General features: G+C 46.7%; 1 protein-coding gene across 2 annotated transcripts; it reads right to left on the bottom strand.

Moving 5' to 3' along the window:
- Nucleotides 1–353: 353 nt before the first annotated feature.
- Nucleotides 354–26,658, bottom strand: LOC120314128 (myotubularin-related protein 8-like). Of its 2 annotated transcripts, XM_039356904.1 has the most exons (10): nucleotides 26,530–26,658; nucleotides 16,853–16,975; nucleotides 12,792–12,954; nucleotides 11,310–11,467; nucleotides 10,661–10,789; nucleotides 6,049–6,183; nucleotides 4,399–4,531; nucleotides 3,063–3,172; nucleotides 1,159–1,284; nucleotides 354–633 (listed from the first exon to the last, which is right to left on the bottom strand). In XM_039356904.1, the coding sequence occupies exons 1-10, from the start codon at nucleotides 26,632–26,634 to the stop codon at nucleotides 610–612; spliced, it is 1,206 nt and encodes a 401-aa protein (XP_039212838.1). In that variant the 5' UTR covers nucleotides 26,635–26,658; the 3' UTR covers nucleotides 354–609. The 2 variants fall into 2 exon arrangements, with proteins under 2 accessions (XP_039212838.1, XP_039212837.1); XM_039356903.1 differs by lacking the exon at nucleotides 354–633 and having other exon boundaries at nucleotides 1,045–1,284.
- Nucleotides 26,659–27,892: the final 1,234 nt, after the last annotated feature.

The raw sequence follows: 27,892 nt of genomic DNA, 5'->3' as shown, positions 1-27,892 counted from the left end.
TCCTGAGCCAGCACGGCTGGCTCAGGAATTCTGGGAGTTGAAGTCCACAAGTCTTAAAATGGCCAAGGATGGATACCCCTGGTATATTGCATAATGCAGGCACAATAATATTGGCAATCGATTTACAACAATTCATTTAGTGACCGTTCAAAGTTACAACAGCCCTGAAAAAAGTGGCTGAAGACCGTTTTTCACACTTGTGACCCTTGCAGCATCCCCAGGGTCACGTGATCAAAATTTGGAGGCTAGGCAACCGGCTCGCATTTATGACGGTTTGCAGTGTTCCCGGGGTGAGACGATCCCCTTTTGCAACTTCTGCAGTGATGCACTCAGCAACTGTGGCAAGAAATGTCATGAAATGGGGCAAAACTCATTTAACAAATGTCTCGCTTAGCAGTAGAAACGCTGCGCTCTGCTGTGGCTGCAAGTCGAGGACTAAGTGTACATGTACTATATATTTACGCACTAACACATGCATCCACGTTACACAAATGTACCTTTACGCATGTACAGGCTGTCCTCATTTAGCGACTAAAACTGGGTCCGGCAACGTGGAAGTTAAATGAAACGGTTGCTAAGGGAAAGAGGGACCGTGTTCATGATCTGGCTTCAGTTTTCATTTGCGTTAGAGCCCTGCAAATGTCGTAAATGCGAAGCTTGAAGTTCCTTTTCATCATACTTTTAGACCAGTGGTTCTCAACCTTTTTAATGCCGCGACCCCCAACCGGTCGTAAGTCGAGGACTACTCAACCGGTCGTAAGTCGAGGACTACTCAACTGGTGCAGCACCGTTTGCAGAATGGGACTTTTGGCGGGCTCAGCAGGCAGAGACAGCCTGGACAATTCCTATTGGCTTTTGAAAGCCAATAGAATTAGACTCTATTCAAGAGAGTCTATTCTATTGGCTTTCAAAAGCCAATAGAATAAAAGGGAGTAGCACAGCTAAGGAAAAGGGGGGAAAAATGGCAGACTGCGTTGTTTGGCGACCCCCGTGAAATGGTCGTTCGACCCCAAATGGGGTCCCGACCCACAGGTTGAGAACCACTGTTTTAGACCGTCGCTAAGCGAGAACTGCCTGTATGCAGGCATAGGGCCGTAGAGCTGCACCAGGGTGTGAAACACTTATAAAGCCGATCCAAGCGAAAGATCTTCTGCTTACCATGAATCCTTTCAACGTCCGATAAAAGGGATCTAGAAGGAGACAAGCCAAAGAGCAGACCTGGGCGGTACGATCCCAGCCGTCCGAGCAGTGCACCACCACACTGGCCCCTTCGTCTCTGACTGCCTGGACGGAGGACAGGGAGACAGGCGCTTAAGATTTTGTTTTAAAAAAAAAGAAGCAATGGTGCAAAACTGCTATCAGGTGCGAGGCTTTGCAGTATCAACAGGCAGGATAAAAAAGAACGAAGAGCAAAACTGTAGGAGCAGCAAAGGAGGGATAGAAGCAGAAATACCCCCTTTAGGATCCAGGGTCCTCTCTTTCTTGGAAAGAGCCCTTAAGACAAAGTTAGAATCATAGAGTCATAGGGCTGGAAGGGACCTTGGAGGTCTTCTACTCCTCTTCTAGTGGTCAAGGAGTGCTTATATCATCCCGGACAAATGAATGTCTAGTCCAGGGGTAGGCAACCCAAAACACTCAAAGAGCCACTTGGATTTGTTTCCCACCGAAAACAAAACACTGGGAGCCGCAAAACCCTTTTGACATCCAAAATGAAGATAACACTGCATATATCCTTTTTTATCTTTATTATAGGTATATGTGTGTGTGTGTATGTGTGTGTTTGTGTGTTAAAAAAATAAAAGTAAAAAAGGATATATGCAGTGTTATCTTCAGTTTAGATGTCAAAAGGGTCTCTCTCTCTCTCTCTCCCTCCCTCTCTCTCTTTCTGCCCTTGGTCTGCCAGTCCTCTTCCCCCACTCAGTGTGTGTGTGTGTGTGTGTGTGTGTGTGTGTATGTGTGTGTATGAGAGAGAGAGAGAGATGCACTTGCGCTTCCCCCCTTTCTCTCTCTCCCTCCTTCCCTCTTTCCTCTCTTTCTCTTTTCTCTCTCTCTCCACACACACACACACAGAGAGAGAGAGAGAGAGAGAGAGAGCAGGGAAGTGCAAGTGCCTCTCTGTCTGTCTCTGCAAATGGCAGAAAAGGCTGGGAGCCGCAGGAGAAGGCTCAAAGGTCGACTTGTGGTCTAATCTTTTCTTGAAAACTTCTAGTGAAGGAGCACCGACAACCCTTGGGAGGCGAGCTCTTCCACTAATTAATCTTTCTCACTGTCAGGAAATTTCTGCTCACTTCAAGGCTCTCTTTAAAAAGCTTCCACCCATTACTTCTTGTCCTGTGCTTTGAAGAATAAACCAATCCTCTCTTCTCTGCGACAGCCTCTTAAGGCAGAAGTCTCCAAACCTTCTCTGTTGGACGGGAGGGATAGGGAAGCATTTTATGCACACTCGTGTGTGCACACAAACAAGGCAGTGCTAGTGCCCGCGACACTCATTAGCACTGTCCACTTTAGTTGCGTGGGCGCTAGCACCACCCTGTTTTTGCCATATGGCGCTGTTTTTGCAGCAGCGCTAGCGCGAGTGGGAGTGAGCGCGCACACACACGTGCCTGCCCTGGCCAGCCTGTTCCGTGGCCTGCAGGTTGGGGACCCCTGTCTTAAGATACTGGAAGACAGCTTTCCTGTCACCCCTAATCCTTCTCGTCGATAAGCTAGACACGCCTAGCTCCCTCAACTGTTCGTCATACTGTTTAGCCTCCAGATTTTAACATCCCAAAAAACAGAGATTTTTTTCTTCACTTATCTTGCCTCCAGGATGTTACAGACCTCCTAACACCTCCTAACCCAAAAAGTATTTCAAATTGACGTTGATGACAAATACTTTGCCTCCTGTGTGCAGCTGAAGCCATCTCTGTACACAAAGCTGGAGAAATCTGAAACTGCTCACCGCTCTTTTTTCCACATTTTCTTCCAAGCTCTCACTTTACCTCCCCCCCCCCCCAAAAAGAAAGGCTGCACGCTGGTGAGCATGCAAAATGTCCCAGGAATTATGCAAAATGTTCTTTTACTTTAGCCAGGAAGACTCCTGCATCCATCACGGCTTTAATGTGTCGCAACCAGCCGGAGTTCTCCAGTCCTGTGAGGAAGTCGCTCATCGAAGGAGACTTTGCTTCACACACTGAAAAAGAGGAACCATGGTTTCGGTAAGAGAAAGCCCAGGTAACAACGAAGAGCCCTCCCAATAAAGTCACAACTTCTGCGTCCACACAAAGGTTCCCGGTCAGACCTGCCCTGGTTTGCTCTCTCAGGAAAGTGAGACTCGTGACTCCCATTGAGCGGAAGCCAAGGAACTTTTACTGAAAGAAATTGATTGCAGCAAAAGTTTGGTAGTTCCCACGCAAAATGCAAAGCTATTCTTTCCAATTCCCAATCCCTCCCTCCACGGCCGGTCCCCTGGCCAGCCAAGGCAACGCCGGTGAGATATTTGGAGAAACTCAGAGGAGCGAAACTGGTAACCTTCCATTCTCAGGGCAAACATCCTTGAAGATCCTGGTACAAGCCGGTCTGGTGATCTGGCCTTCTTCCGTTGTCCCGTCCCCCTCCCCATTTCCCATATTAGATACACAGGTGTGGATTGCCCCAAATGCCCCCCTCCTTCCTTCCCCTTTGATAGCAGGAGCCCAGCAAAGCGCCAGGCTGACAATGGAGATCCCAACATTCCCCTTGGCCAGGGGTAGGCCACCTTGGCTCTTTTATGACTCGTGGACTTCAACTCCCAGAATTCCTGAGCCAGCCATGCTGAGGAGAAAGGGAGAGGTTTCCAAGCTGAGCCATGCTGGCTGAGGAATTCTGGGAGTTGAAGTCCACGAGTCATAAAAGAGCCAAGGTTGCCTACCCCTAATCTATCTCTATCTGAATCCCTATGCCTAGGCCAGGGGTAGTCCACCTTGGCTCTTTTATGACTGGTGGACTTCAACTCCCAGACTTCCTGAGTCAGCCATGCTGAGGGGAAAGGGAGAAGTTTCCAAGACATACCCAATTCCAGCAGCCTTTCCTTATATGCTTTAGCCTCCAGTCCCCTAATCATCTTTGTTGCTCTTCTCTGTACTCTTTCTAGAGTCTCAACATCTTTTTTACATCATGGTGACCATTTATAATGCATTACTGCATCACTGTCACACCGAAGTGGTTCAGTCAATGCACACCATGCTGTATTTACATTCCCAATAAAAAAATAACATCTTCCTTCTGGGTGGTTTATCGCTGCAAAGCACAATGCCTGCTAAGAACTCAGGTAAACTGAACAAGCCAAGGACACAGTCAGGGCCTTAGTCTGCTTAAGGTCTCCCATTCAGAAGTTCCATCCAGGTCTGTGTAAGCAGGGAACTACAAAGCACATCCTACCTTCCAGGAGTTTCTGCAGGCTGCTCCTCATCACGTGGATGTTTTCAATGCCGATGAATTTAAAACGGATGCATTCGTAATTATCCACATTCTCGTAGCCCTTCCCAGCAGCTCGGTTGGCCATGGCGTTCAACTAGGAAAATCCAGTGACATTTTACTTATTACTGGGCAGATTTGCTGCTCCAATCGTATTTATTAGAGCTGGCTTCCCTAGTCTCTTCTGTCAGCCGAGGATAAAAAAGATGCATACATATGAAACTACCAAAAGAAATAATTACTACTCTTATGCCACAGACGGTAATCAAACTCAATTCAAACAGAGCACCGCATTGCAAGAGGGAAAACTTCATTGCGCATCTGTCTCCGGGGCCTGTTCAAAGAACAAGCTTAAATCTCTCCTAAAATCCAGGGAAGTTGGAACTGTAGGGATCTCTGGAGGGGATCCTGCTATAAATAAGGGGGAAGGAGTCACATTGGAAGTCTTCTAATCCAACCCCGTTTGAGCAGGAGACCCTATATTATTCCACACAAATGCTGTCCAATCTCTTCTTGAAAACCTCCAGTCATGGAGTACCCATAATTTCTGAAGGCAAAAGCCATTCCGTTGGTTAACTGTTCAGATTGTTAGGAAAGTTCTCCTTAGTTCTAGATTGGATCTCTCTTTAATGATCTTCCAACCATTACTTCTTGACACTAGACTAGACTAGACTAGACTAGACTTAGAGCTGGAAGGGACCTTGGAGATCTTCTAGTCCAGCCCCCTGCTCAAGCAGGAGAACTAATACCATTTCAGACAAGTGACTGTCTAATCTAAACAGTTCCCACAAACATTCATTGTACACTTTAACCTCTCAACATCTTTTTTTAAAAACATGGTGACCAAAACTGGATGCAGTATTCCAAGTGTGGCCTTACCAAGGCCTTGTAAAGTGGTATTAACACTTCATGTGATCTTGATTCTATCCCTCTGTTAATGTAACCTAGCACTGTGTTGGCTTTTTTGGCAGCTGCAGCACACTGCTGACTCATATTTAAATGATTGTCCACTAATTGTTCATATGTTCCCTGCCGTACACTTGCTGTACGAGTCCTTCACCATGTTTAAATGTTAAGCCTTGCTTAAGGTACTGCACAAATTTACTCTGTTTTCCCCACATCCTGAAAAGGCAGCTAATGAAGAAAAATAAAACAGACAAACCCAAAGCAAACTTTATGGCAACTTTTCCAAATCTAGCACCCTCTGGAATGGTTAGGTTAGTGATTTTCAGAATTCCCAGCCAGGATGCCAGTTATGGCAGAGCTATGACTTTCGGATCAGCCACCTAACCATGATCGCATTTTGGACTGAGCACCAACTATTCAGAAGAGCAGTGAAAGCACCAGATTGACAAAACAAATTAACTGAACTTAAAAATGTCTCTTCCACCCTTTTAAGGATGGTGTCCTATGGACCGAGCCAAACTCAGCATCAAAGTTGTAAATCAGGGCTGTCCAACCTTGGCATCTTTAATACCTGTGGACTTCAACTCCCAGAATTCCCTAGCATCCATGCGGGCCGGCAAATTCTGGGAGTCGAAGTCCACAAATCTTAAAGCTTGGACACCCCTGCTGTAAATTAAGCTGACCTCTGAGGTTTCAGGGAAGAAGTACCTTTGGCCTCGTGTCTACCACGTACATGAACCGACTCCCAGCATTGGCTTCCCGAATCGCCTGCAGCAGCTGTTCGTCTTCCAGGCAACGAGTGCTAAATCCAGACAAAGGCTGGCTGCACCTGCAGATGGCGGCCTGCAATACAAAGGAGGTATGGAATGTAACAGGTGAGACATTCAGAATCAGGCCCTGATGTCCCTGCTCTTCCTTTTCAACTTGGATGCAACTCTTGCAAGGTCCCCGAGAGGCGTTTACATGGGCCTGCGTGAATATCGGAAACACCTTTGGGATAAAGTAGTGCAATTTGGAAAGAGAGGTTATATAGTTTGAATACTGTGGATATAATTTACTACTGTGGATATAATTTACTTGGACTTCAGTAAGGCATTTGACAAAGTAGATCACAACCTACTACTTGATAAGATAGAAAAATGTGGGTTAGACCAGTGGTTCTTAACCTTTTTGAACAAATTGCCCCCTTGAGCCAATGAGGAAGTTGTCATCACCCCCCTCTCAATCACAACATAAGAAATAATTCTTCAATTTATGCAAACACTTTTTTTGTTTTCTTTAAAATTGTCATCTGGACATATCGATGCAAATAATTTATTTCCAGTCTTTTTCTCATATCTCAACTGTGTGAAAAATTTTGGTGCCACCTGTCACTTTATTCCCAAACTTCGTGATACATGTATTTCATTATTATCTTATTTATTCAAGACACTTAAATGTAATGACCACTGAAAACAAAATTCAATTGCAAGAAAGTGAAATGCCTGAAAAGAAAAACAGTAACATTTAATGATTGAATTACAAGTGAAATTTAAGATGCAAAAAGAAATATAAAAAGGGCATAAAAACAAACCGCAATGCGCATGAAGATAAGCGATGCATCTTCACATATGTACGGTGTTCTGTACTGAAGCTAGCTAGAGGAACATTTGAAAACACAATTCAATCCACTAATAGTGAGCAATCTGATGTTTTTGTATGACAGATATACAGCGATTCACTGTACGAAAAAGTCTCTAAAAGTGTCCCCAAAATATCTTGCTCCATTGCCCCCATATCGCCCTTTTTGTTCCTTCGCCCCCGCGTCGCCCCTTTTCATTCCATCGCCCCCCTGAAAAACGAAATCACCCCCTGGGGGGCAATATCGCCCAGGTTAAGAACCACTGGGTTAGACAGCATCCCCACCAGATGGATCCGTGGCTGGCTGACCGGCCATACTCAGCGTGTGGTCCTCAATGGAACCACATCTACATGGAGGGAAGTGTGTAGTGGGGTGCCCCAGGATTCTGTTCTGGGCCCAGTGCTCTTCAACATCTTCATCAACGATTTGGACGAGGGGATAGATGGGGAACTCCTCAAATCTGCAGACGACACGAAGCTGGCAGGAATAGCCAACACTCCAGAAGACAGGCTTAGGATACAGGAAGATCTGGACAGACTTGAACACTGGACGCTATCTAACAAAATGAAATTCAATAGTGAAAGAAGGAAGGTTCTACATTTAGGCAAGAAAAACCAAATATACAGGTATAGTATAGGGGGTACCTTGCTCAATAGTAGTAATTGTGAGAGGGATCTCGAAGTCCTAATAGACAATCACTTAAATATGAGCCAGCAGTGTGCTGCAGCTGCCAAAAAGGCCAACACAGTACTGGGCTGCATTAAGAGAGGGATAGAATCAAGATCACTTTACAATGCCTTCGAAAGGCCACCCTTGGAATCCGGCATCCAGTTTTGGTCACCATGATGTAAAAAAGATGTTGAGACTCTAAAAAGAGTGCAGAGAAGAGCAACAAAGATGATTGGGGGACTGGAGGCTAAAACATATAAAGAACGGTTGCTGGAATTGGGTATGTCTAGTTTAATGAAGAGAAGGACGAGGGGGGACATGATAGCAGTATTCCAATATCTCAGGGGCTGCCCCAAAGAAGAGGGAGTCAAGCTATTCTCCAAAGTGCCTAAAGGCAGGACAAGAAGAAATGGATGGAAACTAACCAAAGAGAGAAGCAACCTAGAACTATGGAGAAATTTCCTGACAGTTAGAACAATTAGCCAGTGGAACAACCTGCCTCCAGAAGCGGTGAATGCTCCAACACTGGACGTTTTTAAGAGACCAGACAGCCATTTGTCCAAAATGGTATAGGGTTTCCTGCCTGAGCAGGGGGTTGGGCTTGATAACCTCCAAGGTCACTTCCAACTTTATTATTATTATTATAATACTCCTTGGATTGAATCACGAGCAGTCTTTGACTTACAGCCATTTGTTTTAGTGAACATTCAAAGTTACAACGGCAGTGAAAAAAGTGACATGGCCATTTTTCACACAACCATTGCAGCATCCCCAAAACTTGGGCTCTGGGCAGCCAATGTGGATTTGCGACGACTGCATTGTTCCAAGGTGCTGTGATCACCATTTGCTGCCTTCTTGGTTCGCTCTCGACAAGGAAAGACAAGGGCGGAGGGAGACGGATCAGCTTAAGGACCGTGTGATTCGCTCAACAGCCGTTGGGACTCGCTCAACGGTGGCAAAAACGACTGTAAAATTGGGTAACAGCCTTGCTTAGTAACGGAAATTCTTGTCCCAACTTGTCAAGGACTACCTGTATCTCCCAACCCATCATGGGAGGCTTCAAATAAAATTCTACATACAGGTTCTGTCTTTTCCGAAGAGGCGTGATCATTTTGCTTTCTCCTTCTTTTGCTGCTTCATCACCTTGCATGTATTTCCCATCAATGTGGCCAAAATGCTGAGAAAGGAATGCAAGCGAACCAAAGAATGCTAAAGGGAAATTTCCCCCAGAATTTTAAATCCATTCGCAAAGTCAGTTTGCCCAGCCTTGAGGGGAGAGCACGACAGAAACAACGAAGCTGATAACTCAACAGCTCAGCAGTTTATTCCACAATAAAACCCAGCCCCTCAATCAGCCAAGTAATAAAAGAAATTATCTACTCCGAGCTATTTCCCTCAGGTTCAAAAAGATGAGATTAGCAGAGATGAGATGTAATTAGTTGAAGACTGCCTTGCGTAACTCATTTTGAGGATTGAAAAAAAAAACACAGGACGCCTTTTAGGCTGCTCTAAATGGAAAGTTGCCATCTAGATCTTCACAAAATTGAACTTGATGGCACATATTCCCCTAAGATCCAACGCAGGGAGTTGCTGCAATCAGCAGAAAATTTGAGCAGTCAATTAATTGCCCTCTCCAAAATCCAGTGGCCATACAGAACACTGGCCACAGCTGGATTCCAAATACTTGCATGCATTAAAGGAGACACAGCCTGACACGGTATCTTCCAAGGGCTGCTGGCGTTTTTTAACACATGCAGGTGCCTAAGCCAGACGGAGCCCTTAATCCCAATCCAGTCAATCATTCCTGTTTTGACATTTCATTTGATTTTAGCAAAACTTCATGCTTGATTCAGAAAAGGCCCTCTAGAACAGACATGTCAAACACAAGGCCCCGGGGGGCGGATGCGGCCCGCAAAGTGGTTTCATGTGACCCGTGAAGCCATCCTGGGAACAGTGAGGGAACGCCCCCCGCTGCCTTGGCCCTGGCTCAGGCCGTCCGGGAGCCAATGTACAATTTTGTGCTGGCCATCCATGCTGAAATGCATTCAGACTTAGCTCCACAAGGCCGTCTGGAAACAGTGAGGAACCAGCCCCTGCCACATCAGCCCCGCCCCCTTGGTGCATGCTGGGGAGGTGTCACCCTTTGTGAGGAATGAAGAAATGGACCATGCCTTGGTGCTTGCCCCAGTCCCACCCCCTCCTGGCAGAGACCCTCAGATCTGTCCCACTCCTGCCCAGGCACCCTTGACACGAACGATGTAGAGCTGGCCACACCCACCCAGTAGGCCACACCCACTCCATCCACAACCACCCAGTAGGCCGCCCCCCGAGGGCAACTGCAATGCTGATGCGGCCCTCAATGAAATTGAGTTTGACACCCCTGCCCTAGAACATGGCTGTTTTAGCGTGTTGCAGCTGCTTTAACAATAGAGAAAATGAAACGGCTGCTTTAATGAGACCTCCCCCCCCCCCTTTTTGGTGTCTTTAAACCATTTTTTGACTCCTGGCAATTGCACGGAGTAGTCCCCTGCAGTTTTGATGGCAACATTTTTTGGAAAGCATAGAAGCAATGCTTGAATAGGATCCGCAGGATTGTCTGGGAAGCTACACATCCTCTCCATGATTGGTTTCTTTGTTACCTTCTAGGAAGGGGCTTTGTGTGTGTGTATTTATACCATTTGTATATCTATGTGCATGTACTGTATGTGTATGGGCATCAGAATTTCATTTTTTAATGTGTGCCAGTGTGTTCACAGAAAAAAGGACAATAAAGCTTATCTTATCTTATATCTTATCTTACCTCGTCATCTTGTCATATCTTGTCTTATCTTATCATGTCTTGTCTTATCTTATCTTCTTATCCTATCCTATCCTATCCTATCTTACCTTACCCTACCCTACCCTACCCTACCCTTCCCTATCCTATCTCATCTCATCTCGTCTTACCCTGTTAAACAATGTGACTTTCACTGTTGTAAGCTGGGGACAAAAAGAGCAAGCCCATAGAAAACAAAAAACAGCATGACTAACGTTATTCTCTTTGTAGAAGTAGGAAAGCACAGGTATCCGACCTCGGCTTCGGAACTTCGCGCTTCCCAAGACCATCGCCCTAGCAGCGGCTTTAGGCACGACCAGTTCCCGGGAATAGGTACTGCAAATCTAGGACAAAGAGATGGATGAAACTATCTTCAGTTATTTCCTAATGGTCACTTCACTTGCAAAACCGTTTCTTACGGATTTGCAGTTGAGCAGAGCTGCGCTATAGGTCATCCTTGACTTAACGACCATTTGTTTAACAACCAAAGTGCTGAAAAAGTGACTTACAACTGTCGCAGTTACAGCCTTCCTAGCGTTGCCACAGTCACGTGACTGCAATTTGGGTGCTTGGCAACCGGAATGAATTTACGACAGCTGGTTGAAGCATCCCCAAATGGGTCGCGTGAACGCCGTCGGCAACTTTCGCAGGGGTTGTCGAAACTGGCAAGCAAAATCTTGGACTTGCTTAATGTTTGCACAATTCACTTTTAAGAAACGGTAAAATGGGGTGTGACTCAATGACCGCATCTCTTGGTAACAAGTTCTGTTCTCAGTTGTGGTCCGTAAGTCGAGGACTACCTGCAGAATCTGGGTCTGCTATCTACCTGCCTAGATAGCAGACCCAAAGCAGATGCCAGCTCACCTCGTAATCCTTGTTGACGTTGCTGATTTCCCAGGAGCTGCTCTCAACGCCCATCCGCAGGTAATCGGCTTTGACATCTATCGACTTCCAGCCCGTCTCTCGGCTGCCTTCAGGGGTTTTGGGATTGTAAGAGAAGGCGTAAAGTTCTTCGGGTTTCACTAAAGCACAAAAGCAATTTTGAAAGGCAAAAATCAGCCATTTGGGCCTCTGAGACCAAACCTTAACCACCGCCCCTGCATACAACGATATTACAAATAAGTTCTTCCTTTAATTTCTATTCTGTTTTATTGAATTTGCATCTAACATATCCTGCAGATTTAAAAATAAACCTAGAAAGTTAATAAGCCCCAAGACAATTCGCAAGAACCCTTTCAGCTCTGGCAGATAAAACTACAAGCAGCCATTTTGTTATTAGTTTTTTTTTTCCAATAAAAATGTCTATACACCGTTGTTTAAAGATACTGTTGCTTAGAACTAACAGAAGGGACCTTGAACGTTTCTAGTCCAACCCCATGCCCAAGTAAGAGACCCTATACTATTTCAGACAAGTGGCTGTCCAGTCTCTTCTTAAAAGCCTCCAGTGATGGGCCACCCACAACTTCTGAAGGAAAGTCTTTCCAATTTCTTAGTTCTAGGTTGCTTCTCTCCTTGATTAGTTTCCATTGTTTCTTGCCCTGCCCTCTGGTGCTTTGGAAAATAATTTGACCCCCTCTTCTTTGTGGCAGCCCCTCAAATACTGGAATACTGCTATCATGTCACTCCTAGTCCTTCTTTTCTCTAGACTAGACTAGACTAGCCTTAACCATAACTTTTAATAATAAAATAAAATATTAATAAAATAATAAAAGGGCTTTTTCTCTTCCACCTACTCCTGTGCCTAGTTTTCCTCCCTAGCGCTTCAATGTCCCAGCATCCAGCACAAAGAATGCTTGAATCCTGCTAACATCTGGCTAGAATAAAAAACCAGAGCAACTGGGCCTAACCCAGTGATGGCAAACCTTTTAGAGACCGAGTGCCCAAACTGCAACCCAAAACCCACTTATGCATCGTCGGGTGCCAGGTGGGTGTGGCCCATTGGCTGGGTGTGGCCCATTGGGTGGGCATGGCTGTGGTGGTAATGGCAGATTAGATGGGACTAAAAAGTTCAATCAATCAATTCCAACTTTGCAAGATCTTTTTTTTCCCGCGAGAAGTTGAAATTGACTGATTGAACCTTTTTTTTTTTTTTTGCACATGGCGAAAAGGTTTTATAAAATCCAGCTGAAGGCCTAGGACTGGGGCAACGGTGCGCGTGCCCCCAGAAAGGGCTCCGAGTGCCGCCTCTGGCACCCGTGTCTCCATCACTGGCCTAACCCCTTTCAGCACAGCCTGGGAAAAGCTCTGCTCCCCAGGGAAAGAGGCATTTAAAAGTCAGGGAGAACAGGCCGCTACCACGTAACAGCCCCGGAACAGGCAACAAACGGAACTGTGCGCCACACACACCTGGTTGCGAGAGTTTCAGCAAGGAGCTATAGACTTCGTGACAGTCTCGTTCTTGTACCATCAGAAAGCGAGCTACGCGGAAGTTCTTGCAACGAATTTGCAACTGGCATCCGGAGGCATTCAGCGGTAGCTTCTCCACGATAGCTATGTGGTGGTGGAGGATCTGGAGAAAACAAGAGAACAAGTTCCGACTAGCGAACCCAACCAAGCAAACCTCTGAGCAGCGGTGGGATTCAAATAGGGGAACCACCAGTTCTCTGTGTGGATGCCGCTTCCGGAAGTCCATTCTAGTGGTGCGAACCGGCTGAATCCCACTGCTGCCTCTGAGACGTTTCAGACTCGAAATGCAACACTTTACTGAGTACGCCATATTGGCACATATGAAAATAAAACCGGCTCTGACCAGACCCCACCCAGGTCACTATAGTAGTAGTAGTAGTAGTAGTAGTAGTAGTAGTAGTAGTAGTAGTAGTAAAAAGTTGGAAGGGACCTTGGAGGTCATCAACCCCCTGCTCAGGCAGGAAACCCTATACCATTTCGGGGACTGGAGGCTAAAACATACAAGGAACGGTTGCTGGAATTGGGCATGTCTAGTTTAATGAAGAGAAGGACGAGGGGGGACATGATAGCAGTGTTCCAATATCTCAGGGGCTGCCCCAAAGAAGAGGGAGTCAAGCTGTTCTCCAAAGCGCCTGAAGGCAGGACAAGAAGCAACGGATGGAAACTAACCAAGGAGAGAAGCAACCTAGATCTAAGGAGAAACTTCCTGACAGTCAGAACAATTAACCAGTGGAACACACTGCCTCCAGAAACAGTGAATGCTCCAACACTGGAAGTTTTTAAGAAGAGACTGGACTAAAAACATTGATTTCCTCCTCCTCTTTCTGTGTCAGGTCATGCTGCCCAATCAAGTTGCAAGACATTGTTGTGAGAAAGCATTTCTAGATCCGGCCAGACTCCTGGCAATTGACCTTGGTTCCCACAGTCTGCTTCCTTACATCTTCAAAGTTTGCACTCCACAGCTCTTCTCTCCCCGGACTGATTTGCAAGTTGAGAAGCAACGTCTGTCGCACATTAAGGCTGGTCTTCCAGCCTTGACAAAAAGTAAACAGTGTGTGGGTGTGGGTCAATCATGTACCTTCCCATGGCTAAAATAGCAAAAGCCAACATGGGCGGTCCTAAACCTATGACCACAATTAAGCCCCAAATTTTTGTGGCTAAGCAAGGCAGTTGTTAAGTGAATTTGGCCCCATTTTACAACTTCGCTTGCCACAGTCAAGTGATTCACCGCAGTTCTTTAGGGTTAACAACACGGCTGCTAAGTGAGTCTTGCTTCCCCACTGACTTAGCTTCTCAGGTCGCAAAAGGGGATCACGTGACACCCAGGGATGCTGCGATGGTCATAAATATGAGCCAGTTACCAAGCATCCGAATTTTGACCACGTGACCATGGGGATGCTGCAATGGTCGTAAGTGTGAAAAACGGTCATAAGTCACTTCTTCCGGTGCCTTTGTAACTTTGAACGGTCCCTAGGTGAATGGTTGTTAAGAGGCAACACTAACTTGCGTTTTGCGACTCTGAAACGATGCATTTGATGGGCGTGAAAGTGGCTGCCCCTTGGATTTCTCTCCTAGGCGAATTCCTACTGCTCAAGCTGCCGTATCCCACAAACACTGCACTGCACTGTACGTTAAAATGGCTCCGTTTTTAAGCCTGAGTGCAATCTAGGATAATGTGTTGAATGAGGCTTCTTCTTCTTCTTGTGCCATACCCATTATCAGACGTTGGCGATCCTGTTTTTATCAGCACCTGCACGAAAAAGTGCTGCTGAGTTTTGTCCAAACCAGTCCCTTAGATTTTGAAGCCACGATGTTCTTCTTCTGCCTGGACCTCGTTTGCCTTCCATCTTTCCCTGGAGGATTAAATGGAGCATGCCGTATTTTTCTGGGTGTCGCATCACATGTCCAAAATATTCTAATTTTTGTTTTTTAATTGTTTTGATGATTTCCCTTGGCTTTCCCAGGCGGCTTATCCCCTCCTCATTTCTGATCTTGTCAGCCCAGTTTATACCTAACAGCCGCCTGTCAATCCACATTTCAGATGCTTCTAGCCTCTTCAGGTGGCCTTCTGTCAGAGACCAACTCTCTACTCCATAGAGCAGGATAGGAAAAATATAGCATCTGACAAGCCTGGTTTTCAGTCTTAGGCTTATGTCATGCAGGCTTTTTTTTTTTTTTTTACTGTTATGGGCATTTTAGAGAAGTTGATTTTCTCGGCGGTAGAAGGCTAAGAATGGAGAACTTGCAGCCAGCCGAGAGTGCAGATTCTCTCAGGGAGTGGGGAGGAGGCCTTGTTTTGACTACTTTTACGTTTTGCTTTCCACTAAATGACCTCAGCAAAGCAGTGTTCATGCAGGGATGAAAATGAAGACCGAACAATGACCTCTTTGCCGATGGCATCTTTAGGCCAGCACCGTAGTTCAAAGGCCTCCATTCTTTGGCGCTCGGCCTTTCTGATGGTCCAACTTTCACAGCCATACATTGCAACTGGGAAAACCATGGCCTTGACTTCCTTAGTCCTCCCAAAGATAAGGGAAGGGCGTGGATTCAGACTTGCAAGAGTCAGTTAATCTAACCTTACAATAAAAATAGTATTAGCATTCATAATTTTGGTTTCTCAGTTTGGTTTGCCTCAAAGGGCTGACGCTGATAGTCTTAACTGATAGCCATTTCTAAAAATAAATGTGATACGCATGTTCAAACATTTAATAACAGCTCTACAGCAGTGGTTCTCAACTTTTTCTTCACTAGGGAGCCCCTTTAAATACCTTTTGTGGCCACAGACCATGGCCACGGACCTCCAAGACTTAGGATTTAAATCATAATATTTCTTCAAGCCAAAAATGCAAATAAGAAACAACAGGGCAACAAGGACAAATATTCTAAAGAAGAATAAGGGGGGGGGGGAAATACAAATAATAGAAGATTACCGTTACAAAATTGCTGTTAAAAAAAAGGGGGAGGAGTATATACTGTGTGTGTATGTGTGTTATGTATTGTTTTGCTTTGTTGGTTTAAAAATAAAAATTTAAAAAAAAAAATTTCTTCAAGCCTTTGCGGACCCCCTGTGACATCGTTTCCCCCCCCCCCAGGGTCCGAAGACCACAGGTTGAGAATCACTGCTCTACAGAATATATTTCCAAACACAATGTGCTGAAAACCGAGCTATAGATTTTCAGGGTCTTCGTAGCCTGTTGACTGTTGACTTTGGTGGCTCTGATCCATCAAGAATCTCATGTTCAAATGTTGCTTACGAGCCGTTCACCAAACACAGCCATCTATAACCTGGTTAATGCTTGCAGTCTTCAGCATCTAGCAGGCAGCTAGTTAGGGACTAACCGGACCAGGGGTCTTCAGACTTGGTCCTTTTATGACTTGTGGACTTCAACTTCCAGAATTCCTCAGCCAGGCATGCTGGCTGAGGGAATTCTGGGAGTTGAAGTCCACAAGTCATAAAAGGACCAGGTTTGAAGACCCCTGAACCAGACTGTTTAGATTAAGTCCATCACAGCTAGTTCTCGACTTACAGCTAAAATGAAGCCTGCCCATTACGGCCATAAGCTGTGGCAATCAGCACATCACCAGACCTGATTTTATAAGATTTTTGGCATTGATCGCTAAGGGAACATCGTGGTCATATAGCAAACACCACAATTGTTAAGGGAACCCACTGTTTGCTATGGGGCATTTTTGCAAAAACCAGAAGTAAACACCAGTTTTCAGCAAAAGCCTTGTAAATAACGATCACATGACCCCAGCTCTAAATGTGGGCCCAGTGCTGTGTTCATGAGACTGCCAGAAGGGACACCTGTAAGAACTTGAGAACTTGAGTCATAAGTTCTCTTTCTTTTGGGGTGGGTCTGTTGTAACTTAGCAATTTAACTGTTGCCTAATGGCCAGCCATAGGTAAAAGACTACTCTAATAAAAAAAGTGGAAATGAGCTTAGCTTTCGCAAGACAAGAACCGTTTGGTTCTCAGTGGTCTGGAAAATTGCTATTACCCATGTCTCTTTTCGAACTTCAGTTGAGGTGTCCACGTAGATCAGATGAGTAGCCGTCAAATACAGCGTCCCATTTGCTGCTTTCTTGTTGGTATATCGATCTAGCAACTTGACATTTTCTACCTGTGGGGCAGAGAGGAGGGGGGGAAAAAGAAAGAAACCAGACAGGAACAAAGCAATTAGAACATGTCTAAAAAAAGGCAGAACGCACCAGATCAGTCACCGAGCATGGAAAGCATTCGCACCACTGTTCAGCTCTCCCTCTTTGCACCAGCAAGGCAGTGAGTAATTACTGAAGAGATGGAAAAAGGCATCCTTCCACTAATTAAGCCCAGTGCCTCGTCGTGCTACGATGGGATGCCAGTCAGGTCAAAGTTGTATAATCTTCACACACTGGGTTGTCCATCATAAAGAAAAATCATTTCTCGGTGACTTAAGAAAGGAAGCTTTTATAATTGTGAATTAGGCTTCATGTATACCAGTGGTTCTCAACCTTTCTAATACCGCGACCCCATAATACAGTTCCCCATGTTGTGGTGACCCCCAACCACTTATACATCACTGAGTGCCAGGGGCATGGCCAAAGAAAAGGGGAAAAAAATGGCGGACAGCCTTGTTTGGCGACCCCCGTGAAATCGTCATTCGACCCCAAATGGGGTCCCGACCCACAGGTTGAGAACCACTGATGTATACGGTTCATCTATTCAGCCAACTTGAGAACAAGGAGCTCTGCCTGCCTGGATGAGAATCAGGGGCCAAGAAGAGGGTGAGGTTTGTAAGAATAATGACTTTCTGTCAAGGGGAAAATAATTATAAGGCCCCTTGTTTTGCCTCAGTTAAAATGATTTCAATCAGAAAAGCTGGAGGCATAAAATCCAGAACGAGTACTTATGAGACAACACGGAGGTTGTCCCTTTTGGCTCCGGAAATACATTTCTGCACCTAAGCATCCAATCAAATATATCCTATCTCCTTAATCCACAGTGCTCATCTTCATAATCCACTTTGTAGGTACCGGGCTTTTGCTGATGGTGCTTGAGAAGCCGCCAGCAACTCAGTTATGAGAAAATGGAAGTTCTCCAGACGGTGATGAAACCAAACTCTTAGCAACTCAGCCACCTGGGGCAAAAGGGGTTGGGATTGGGAACTGTAGTCCAGCCAGATCTGGAGGGACACAGGATTCCCAACCCTGCACCAGCGAGCATAGATTCAAGAATCCTAAAGTCTAAGGCAGGGGCGCCCAACCTTTCTGGCCTTGCAAACCAATGTGGGGGGAGAAAGAGAGGGGATGGTTCTGCCCACACAGCAGGCAAGCACATGCAGCTCCGTTTGTGCTGATGCAAGTGGAGCTGCATGTGTGAGAGCAGTCGCCCATCGCTTGGGTGGACCAGTTTGGGGCTGCAGCCTGGGGGCTGGAGACCCCCCCCCTGGTCTAAGGGACCTTGTCTATGGAGATTCTCAACCCTCCAGGTCTTGATTATTCCAAAAGGCAACTGGACTTTCTTGTGGGTTTTTTTTTCTTCTTGGAAAATATTTCACGTCTAGTCCTAGAAGCTTCAATCAATCAATCTCCAGTGAAGGGGGAAATTCTCCAGTGAAGGGAAAAAAACCAATGGGTTGTTCTATACCAGGGATCTCCAAACTTTAAGACTTGTGTCCCAAAGGGGCTTTTTCATGACCTCTGGGCTGAAGAAGCTTCTTGGAAGTGAAAGGTCTTCAAAGAAAAACAAGGAAGTCCACCTGCCTCGTGAAAAAGCACCTTTGGGACAGCCATGACCTGGATGGCGGAGGATCTCCATAGACATTTAAGACTTGTGGACGTCAACTCCCAAAATGGGAGCTGGCTGGGGCATTCTGGGAGCTGAAGTCCACAAGTCTTAAAGCTGTCCATTCCACTGATTGACAGCTCTTGCTCTGTCAAGAGGTTCTCCCTCGTGTCAAATCTGTATCTACATCCTTGAAGTTCCATCCAACTCCAACTCTCTGGGGTGAGTCAGAAACGCATCTGAACGTGACAGCCCTCCAGATAGTTGAAGAAGACCCTCGTATCTCCTCCCAACCTTCTCTTCTGCAAACTAAACACAAAGGGAGTCCTCAACCTACGACCACAACTGAGCCCAAGACAATCGTAAAGTGAATTTTGCCCCGTTTAACGACTTATCGCAATTGTTAAGTGAATCACTCCAGCTGTTTAAGTTAGTTACAGGATTGTTAACCTGGCTTCCCCCCTGATGGTAAAAAGGGGATCCCGTGACCCCAGAACACTGCAACTGTCATAAATATGAGTCACTTGCCAAGCAGCTGAATTTTGATCACAGGGACCGTGGGGATGCCCGAAGTATGAAAACAATCATACAGTCCCTAAATGAATTGTTGTAAGTCAAGGACTACCTGCACTTAGGTCTTCTAACCATTCCTTGTAGGAACAGGGAATTCAACAGGTGAGCATGACCAAATAAGAAATAACAGGAAGCTGTTGGGATAGGTAGTGGAGCCCAAACCTTGACCAGGTAAGCAGGAAGTGAAGGAACTAAAAAAAACTCACCCTAGATGCTAAGCACTTCACGGCGGATGGAACAGAGGACCCTGTACAGAAGCATGGACATGCCCTGGACCACTGGATGCACGTTCCAAACTTACTTCGGAAGGCAAATGGAGAAATAATAAAGCTATCATCCGATATTTCAGAAACTGCTCTATAGAGTTCTAACATGGTTCTAGGCCAGTGATGGCGAACCTTTTAGAGACCGAGTGCCCAAACTGCAACCCAAAACCCACTTATGCATCGTCCGGTGCTGGGTGGGTGTGGCCCATTGGCTGGGTGTGGCCAATGGGGGGCGTGGCTGCAGTGGTAACGGCAGACTGGGTGGGACTAAAAAGTTCAATCAATCGATTCCAACTTTGCGAGATCTTTTTTTTCCCTGCGAGAAGTTGAAATTGATTGATTGAATCTTTTTTTTTGCACATGGCGGCGGAGGCCTAAAGCGAAAAGGTTTTATAAAACCCAGCTGAAGGCCTAGGACTGGGGCAACGGTGCGCGTGCCCACAGAGAGGGCTCTGAGTGCCGCCTCTGGCACCCGTGCCATAGGTTCGCCACCACAGTGGGGGATTTCAAATAAGTGAACAACCGGTTCTCTGTGTGGATGTCACTTCCCGAAGTCCATTCTGGGCCTGGGCAACAAAACATTAGTTACCGGTTCTGTTGAAGTCGTGCGAACTGGCTGAATCCCACCACTAATTATAGGTAGTCCTTGACTTATGACTGAGTCATTTAGAGACTGTTCAAATTTCTGACAGACCTACCTGGGGGATACTTATGACAAAGACCAGGCAGCCCCCCTCTCCTCTGCAGCCACGCGACTGCATTTCGGGTGCTCAGCAACCGGCCTGCATTTATGGCCATGTGCACTGTCCCAAAGTCACAAGACCCTGTTTTAGGACGGTTTGCCAAATCCCTGAATTTGCTTCCTGTTTTCGGCAAAAAGCGGGCCATAGCAAACAACTGGTTTGTTTAATGACGGTCACTTAACCGTGGTGGTCACTTTACAACCATTGTATTTACTTAACGACCGTTGCAAAAAAGGGTCATAAAATAGGGTCCTTCACGTGGGTGTCCCTTTTTACAACAGACACAACTTATCACCGTTAATGGTCAGGCTCTGTTACGAGCGTAACCTGAGCACCACCTGTATAAAAACTCAATTAAAGCAGCTCCTATGAGCGATAAAGCAGGTGGAATAATCTCCTAGTTCAGGGGTAGGCGACCTTGGCTCTTTTATGACTCATGGACTTCAACTCCCAGAATTCCTGAGCCAGCAGGAAGTTGAAGTCCACTAGTCATAAAAGAGCCAAGGTCGCCTACCCCTGTCCTAGTTCATTGGAATCACTCTTCAATCACCCAATATTTCTCGTGCAATTAATTCTCACTCTTTCTCTCTCTGAGATGCAAAACCTTCTATCATATTAGGCCCTTCATACTGTTTGGACTGGATATCCCATATACCAGATTGACGCCGCATTCCACATTTAGCACCCCATGACAGAATAACAGTATAACGGATGTGCTTAATTACTATGGTGTTTGCTTAATGACTGTCACAAAAACTGTCGTACATTTGGGTCTGGTGAATAACCACGATGAGTTATGATGGTAATTCCAGGCTCAATTATGGTTGTAGACTGAGGATTTGCAACTAGCTTTGGTGTCTAAGCCAGACGGAGCCCTTAATCCCAATCCAGTCAATCATTCCTGTTTTGACATTTCATTTGATTTTAGCAAAGGTCCTTCTTCCGATTACTCTCAGTGCCACCAAACGCCCCTAAAGCAGGGGTTCCCAACCTCCGGTCCGTGGACTGGTACTGGGCTGCAGCATGCCAGCAACCGGTCCACACAAACAAGCAAAGCCCCATCCATGGGATGCAGGCAGCACACAAAACCACGCTCCCTCCGGTCCGTGGAAAAACGTCTCTCCAAGTAAGCGGTCCCTGGTGCCCCAAAAGTTGGGACCCTCTGCCCTAAAGCTTCAGCACGAGTGCAAAAACTTTCAACGTGGCCTCTTTCAAGAGGAGACCTGGCCAAACTACAGCACTGAGCAATTTAGCCTCAGCAGAGCCAGCTCTGGCAAGAAAATGGGATTTAAGCAATCACTGAGATTATAAATCCCACCAGTCCAGTATTTTTGCTGTTGAGTAATGAGTTACCTTTGAACCAAAATCTGACTACAATGCAACATCACAGCTCCTACAGATTCCTGGAGCCCTTTCTGCAATCTTTATCTCCCACTAGCCAGGGTCCCTGAAAACTGACCACCAAGCTGTGTCAGGATCTTACTTGCAAGAACTGCCCTGTAACTTTTTTCAGTTGAAGGGGAAAAAAAGACCTAGGCACTAGCTGAGAGACAGAGGCCAGCTGTTGTAACCCAACTCCTAACACAGGTTTTCTGCCTCTAAATTTAAAATATGCATTTGTCTTTTATTCCAGGTCATTTACAAGCCATCTTCCCACACTGCCCTTCCTCCCCCCTTTGGCATTTTTCAGAAGCGTCACAAGATTTATCTCCGTGTAATGGGAGAGGCAACACAAATGCAGACCTCTACATTTCCGGACACTGTTCTTACACACACACACAAAAAAGGGAAATAACTTACTGGCTTTCCTACAACTTCCTTTTTTCCAACAGGAAAGAAATTGGATGGGATTAGAAATACTGGGCTCTTTCCATTTTCTCACTTTAGGAAAATGAGGTGGGGGGAAGCAATAATTGAAGGAAATGGGTCTGGGGGTAGGTAAGCTTTCAATGCTGGAAAGATAGTTAGATTTCCACAATGGACAAATGGCTCCAAAATTGATGGGAGTTAGCAGAGATGGCTAAATTGACTGCTTTGATTAAAGAAAAGAATATAATTAATGTTGTTTCTAATAATAATAATAATAATAATAATAATAATAATAATAATAATAAAGTTGGAAGGGACCTTGGAGGTCATCTAGTCCAATCCCCTGCTCAGGCAGGAAACCCTATACCATTTCGGACAAATGGCTGTCCAGTCTCTTCTTAAAACTTCCAGTGTTGAAGCATGAGCTTCTGGAGGCAGGTTGTTCCACTGGTTAATTGTTCTCACTGTTCTCCTTAGTTTTAGATTGCTTCTCTCCTGAATTAGTTTCCCTCCATTGTTTCTTGTCCTGCCTTCAGGTGCTTTGGAGAATAGCTTGACTCCCTCTTCTTTGGGGCAGCCCCTGAGATACTGGAGCACTGCTATCATGTCCCCCCTCGTCCTTCTCTTCATTAAACTACACATATGCAATTCCAGCAATCGTTCCTTATATGTTTTAGCCTCCAGTCCCCTAATCATCTTTGTTGCTCTTCTCTGTACTCTTCCCAACCCTTTTAAGCAGTTTGGAAACTTCAGCAGAGACTTTTCTAGGAGTGATCCAACTTCCCAGCAGCACATTTAATGGGAACAATTTTATTACTAGAAACACTCACTGGGCTACTGGCTTGGCCAGCTGCTCAGAGCAATAATCTGGATGGGTAACAATAATCTTTCTTTCAGAGAATAAAACACGGAGAGACAAATATAGCAGGCAAGCCAAGAGGTTTGCAAAGGAATTTTAATACCGTGGTTCTAATTAGAGCCCAAAGGATGCACTCTGCACGTGCTTCCAAAGCTCTCTAAGGATCCTGCACATTCTAATGCTTATTTCCTGGCTGTTTGAACTGAGGGAAAAAAAAACACCACACCCTGAAGCTACAGATACAAAAAGCTCCACCTTGTGCAGAGAAGAGCAAAAGCTTGGTGGAGATGGGGACAAGTACAGGTACAACAGTGATTTGAATTTCCATTGATAAACAAGGCAGTTGCCAAGCCAATCGTGCCCAATTTTACAACCGTTTTTCCCACCATTGTTAAAAGAAGCACTGAAGCTGTTAAGTAAATCATAATAAAACAGAAAAACAGAGTCGGAAAGGACCTTGGAGGTCATCTAGTCCAGGGCGTTTCAACCTGTGGTACATTGGCACCTTGCAGGTGGTACACGACCATCCCAGAAAAGTGGTAGTGGGGGAGGGGAATGAGCTGAACCGGTGGCAGCACCGCACAAGCCTGAGCGAGAGACGGCTGGAGCTGCAGGGCTGTCAGGGCTCAGCAGAAGCGCCAGGATCAGCGCCAGGCTCCAGCTGGAGCTCGGTGCTGATCCTGATGCTTTTGCTGAGCCCTGAAGAAGCACCAATCAGCTGGAAAGCAGCACTGATCCTGGTGCTTCTGCTGAGCCCAGAAGAAGCGCCAATCAGCTGGAAAGCAGCACTGATCCTGGTGCTTCTGCTGAGCCCAGAAGAAGCGCCAATCAGCTGGAAAGCAGCACTGATCCTGGTGCTTCTGCTGAGCCCAGAAGAAGCGCCAATCAGCTGGAATGTTGCAGCATCTCCAGGGTCTTGTGATTTACATTCAGACGCTTGGCAACTGATTCATATTTATGACGGTCACAGTGTCCGAGAGTCATGGGAAGTGACCAAAACCTGCTGCAACCACCCAGCAGACGGGGGGGAATAAAAACCAAACACCCCCCCACCCCACCCCTGCTGCCAATCCTCAACAGAAATGCTCAGAACAATGAAAACCTCGGACAGGAGGAAGAGCACTGCCGGGTGGGCAGGCAGGTGTCTTGCTTGGCTGTGGCTGGGGGGGCACTTTTTTCAGTGCCATTGTAACTTCGAACAGTCACTAAGCGAACTGTTGTAAGTCGAGGTCTACCTGTACTTCAACACTTTTTTCCTTGCTTAGGCGACTGGTGGTACTCAGATGTTGCCATATCCTAAAAGTGGTACAATGGGTGAAAAGGTTGAAATGCCCTGTTCTAGTCCAACCCCTTGATCAAGCAGGAGACCCATGGACCATTCCAGCATTTGTAGTTCCAGAAGCAGTAATTTTTAAATAAACCACTGCAGTTGTTAAGTGAATCAAGCAGTTGTTAAGCAAATCCAGCTTCCCCCATTGACTCTGCTGGGAGGCAGCTTGCAAATGAAGTTCTCAGGATCCCAGGATTCTGCAACCATCATCAATATATCCCGGTTGCCTAGCGCCCGAATTTTGATCCCATGACCATGGAGAGGCTGTGACCTTTGTTAAGCGTGGTTGTCAGTCACTTTTTTCCAGTGCTGTTGTAATTTTGAACAATTGCTAAACGGATGGCTGTAAGTCAAGGACTACCTATTTCTTGTAACTGCAGATCAAAACATGTAACACAGCATAAAATACAGTAACAATAAAAACAGTAAGATTGTAAAATAAAGTCATGAGAAGAAGGGTAGATGCCAAAAGGTTGCTGGGAGATAAAGCCAAGCTACAACTAGGAAATTAAGTATTTCTGAGTTTAAATGGGAGACAAGTTGAAAGTACTTGTATAGAATGGTTGGAAACTGAACGAAGAGAGAAGCAACCTGGAATTAAGGAGAAACTTCCTGACAGTGAGGACAATCAACCAGTGGAACAGCTTCGTCTTCAGAAGTTGTGGGTGCTTCATCACTGGAGATCTTTAAGAAGAGACTAGACATTCACCTGTCTGAGATGGTGTAGGTTCTCCTGCTTGAGCAGGGGGCTGGACTAGAAGACCTCCAAGGTCCCTTCCAGCATTCTACTCTACTCTACTCTACTCTACTCTACTCTACTCTACTCTACTCTACTCTACACCCTACCCTACCCTACTACTCTACTCTAGCCCAATCTTGGGTTTTGGGACAAAAAGGAATGGAATCACAATTGTGGAGAAGCCATGCTTGTATCTGGCTTGGCACCTCCTTTCAGCAGTAAAGCCAGATGTAACCTAAGAAAATGTACTCTACACATGTTCAGAGGACCCTTGGTCCTGCGATGTGAAATGTATCCTTTATCCTAGGGTCCAAGATCCAGCTCCCCATTCTGCTTCGGGTGGCTCTTTTAGCACCACACACTTACCGCCCATTAGCAGAACCAATTTGTTCCATTAAAGGGCTGGCACCAGAGCACATGGGTCCACAAAACTACTGAGACAAGTGTATGTTTCAGAGGGTTGTGAAAACAGAGGCTTGGGAAAGGGATCCCCTTCCTTCTCCCACCAGCTTGGAAGCAACCGGCCCTGAAAACAGCGACATTAACAGAGCCCTTCTCCAACTGGGTGCCCTCTGGAGATGCTGGACTGGCGTACCCATCATCCCCATCCAACTCAACCCCCATCCAACTCAAGCTGGTGGTCCTGCCTTTCGAAGCAATGTGTGTTTTCTCTGCTGTGCTGGCATTGCCAGCTCCAGCCCTGGGATATGGGGGTCTCGGATGCCAGGCCAGCACTACAATCCGGCCCTTGTTTTTACTTTGGTTGGCTTGAATCATAATAAAAAATGACAAAATACCTTATTATAATTATTATTCTGTTCTTAACCTTTTCCATAAGTATATACAGTACTGTATCGCCTATAAATACATATGTTTTGTAAATGCATAATTGCATAAACATATATATTCATATATAAACATAACATTTTATACAAATATCATAAATGTATACTATATACAAATATATATGCAATATTTATTTATACCTGTGCAAAACTATATGTATGAAAAAAGAAATCATATGTATACACGTATATACACTCGTATATACATACATGCATACACACATACATATATATGTATACACATATACACACACATATATACACACACATATATACTGTACATACATGCATACACACATACATATACATACATATATATGGATGGCTGGATTTGTACCATCAATAAAAATAAATATATCAATACATAATATCTTTATGAATATCTCAAGGCGGCTCCTCCTTTTCCTCCCCAACAACCCTGTGGCTTCAGCACTGCAAGAAGGGCAACTCTATATAAACTGATCTAATAAGTAAGCCAGTCGGCAAACCCCGCTCCCGTTGCTGCATTCACACAACCCCTTCCTCGGGGTTGCGACACGTGTGGGGCGAGCTCGACGCGTGTCGCGGGTCAGCCTCACGTGGGAACCGCCCTCCCTCAGGCTCCGCAGCCCCGCTGAGCACGTGGGAAGGCCGCCCGCGGGGAGCGCTCGGGAAAGCGGGCAGGCGCTCTGCACATGCTCAGAGACCGCAGCGCAGGTCGGGGGGCCGCGGGGGGGGGCAAATCTCGCCCTCCCCCTCCCGCCTCACCTTGGGCGTCGTGATGTACTCCATCGCCGAAGCCGCCGGCCTCTTCCACGTCCGGATCCCGCGAAGCCTCGCGAGACGTCGTGGAGGCGGCGCTTCGGGCGCCATCTTGCGTGAGGGCAGCTGCCCTTCCCCCGGCGGAGCGCTGGAACGGGCCGGCACTTGGGCGTTCTTGCCCGCCTCCTACCGGAGGGACCCCCGAACTGCATTCCCTTCCACGATCCGCTTTGCCAGGGGTCTTCAAACTTGGCCCTTTTATGACTTGTGGACTTCAACTCCCAGCGTGCGCTGGCTGGGGAATTCTGGGAGTTAAAGTCCACAAGTCATAAAAGGGCCAAGTTTGAAGACCTCTGAAATAAAGTAACATCATCAATGCTGGAAGGGAGTGGGGTTTGTTCACTGATTATACACAATAGCTTGCCCTGCCAATTTATTTATTCTGTAATTTATTGTGTTCCCATTTCCATCTTTTGCTATTAAAGGGTGCCTTTTGCTGGCTGGTTCACACATTGTCAACTCAGGTTCATTTACCAATTTAAATATCAATATTTAAATGGTCCCGGTAGATGATAGCCCCAGATCCAAACACCCGAACCGAGCCAGGCCAGAAAGGAGCGGAAATCGCCTTTCGGTGGGACCCTGGTCGGGGCCCCTGAAAGCCGCGGGGGTCCTCATGGACGGGACGGGGATCGGGCCCACGCAGCCCACTCCCGCGGAGGCTCCGGCGGTCTATAAAGGAGGCGCCTCCGCGGAAGCCGCCGCGTTTGCGGACCGAGGCCGGGCGAGGCGCGGAGGGAGCTCGGCCAGGCTGCCCCGACGGCCACCCGCCCCCCTTGCCCGGCTGGAGAGGCTGCGCCATGGCCCGCCCCGCGCTGGGCGCTCTGCTTCTGCTGCTGCTGCTGCTGCTGGCCGGCAGCGCCGCCTCGACGGGCCCGGAGGGCGAGCCGTGCGCCCCAGAAGGCGCCCTGCGCTGCCCGCAGCTGCGCGACGGCGCGGACGCCCAGATGTGTTGCAGCGCCGGCCGCCTCTGTTCCTGCCGCCCGGCCGGAGAAGCGCAGCTGGAGGGGCGGCGGGGCCCGCGGGAGGCCCAAACCACCCGGCCCCAGATTCAGGACGAGCCGGGGAAGTGTAAGAGCACCAACTAGCCATCCCCTCTCGCGGGCGGGCCGGGCTAGGTGTGTGTGTGTGGGGGGGGGGTTGGTTTCCGTCGTTTTGGCTGCACCTTCCCCAGCTGAAGCCAAGTTTCATCCGGATTCGGGGCTTAACCTGGTTTGTTGAACAAAGCACGAGAGGTAGGATTCGCAGAAGGTGCCCCCTAGAAAGCTGCAACGTTGCAGGTGGCTAGCAAGTCCACCCCCTTCCCCCA

The sequence above is a fragment of the Crotalus tigris genome, unplaced genomic scaffold (genome assembly GCF_016545835.1).
Source record: "Crotalus tigris isolate CLP2741 ecotype Arizona unplaced genomic scaffold, ASM1654583v1 scf7180000018837.239925, whole genome shotgun sequence".
Taxonomy (NCBI): domain Eukaryota; kingdom Metazoa; phylum Chordata; class Lepidosauria; order Squamata; family Viperidae; genus Crotalus; species Crotalus tigris.
This window is presented reverse-complemented; position numbering and strand designations above follow the sequence as displayed.

Bases quoted from the DNA above. Each gene is read 5' to 3' on its own strand.
- LOC120314128 (XM_039356903.1), bottom strand. From the start codon at position 26,634: ATGGCGCCCGAAGCGCCGCCTCCACGACGTCTCGCGAGGCTTCGCGGG. The intron at 16,976-26,529 runs GTGAGGCGGGAG...TCTGCCCCACAG, and splicing joins AGTACATCACGACGCCCAAG to GTAGAAAATGTCAAGTTGCT. The intron at 11,468-12,791 runs GTGTGTGTGGCG...TTTGTGCTTTAG, and splicing joins GCTGAAACTCTCGCAACCAG to TGAAACCCGAAGAACTTTAC.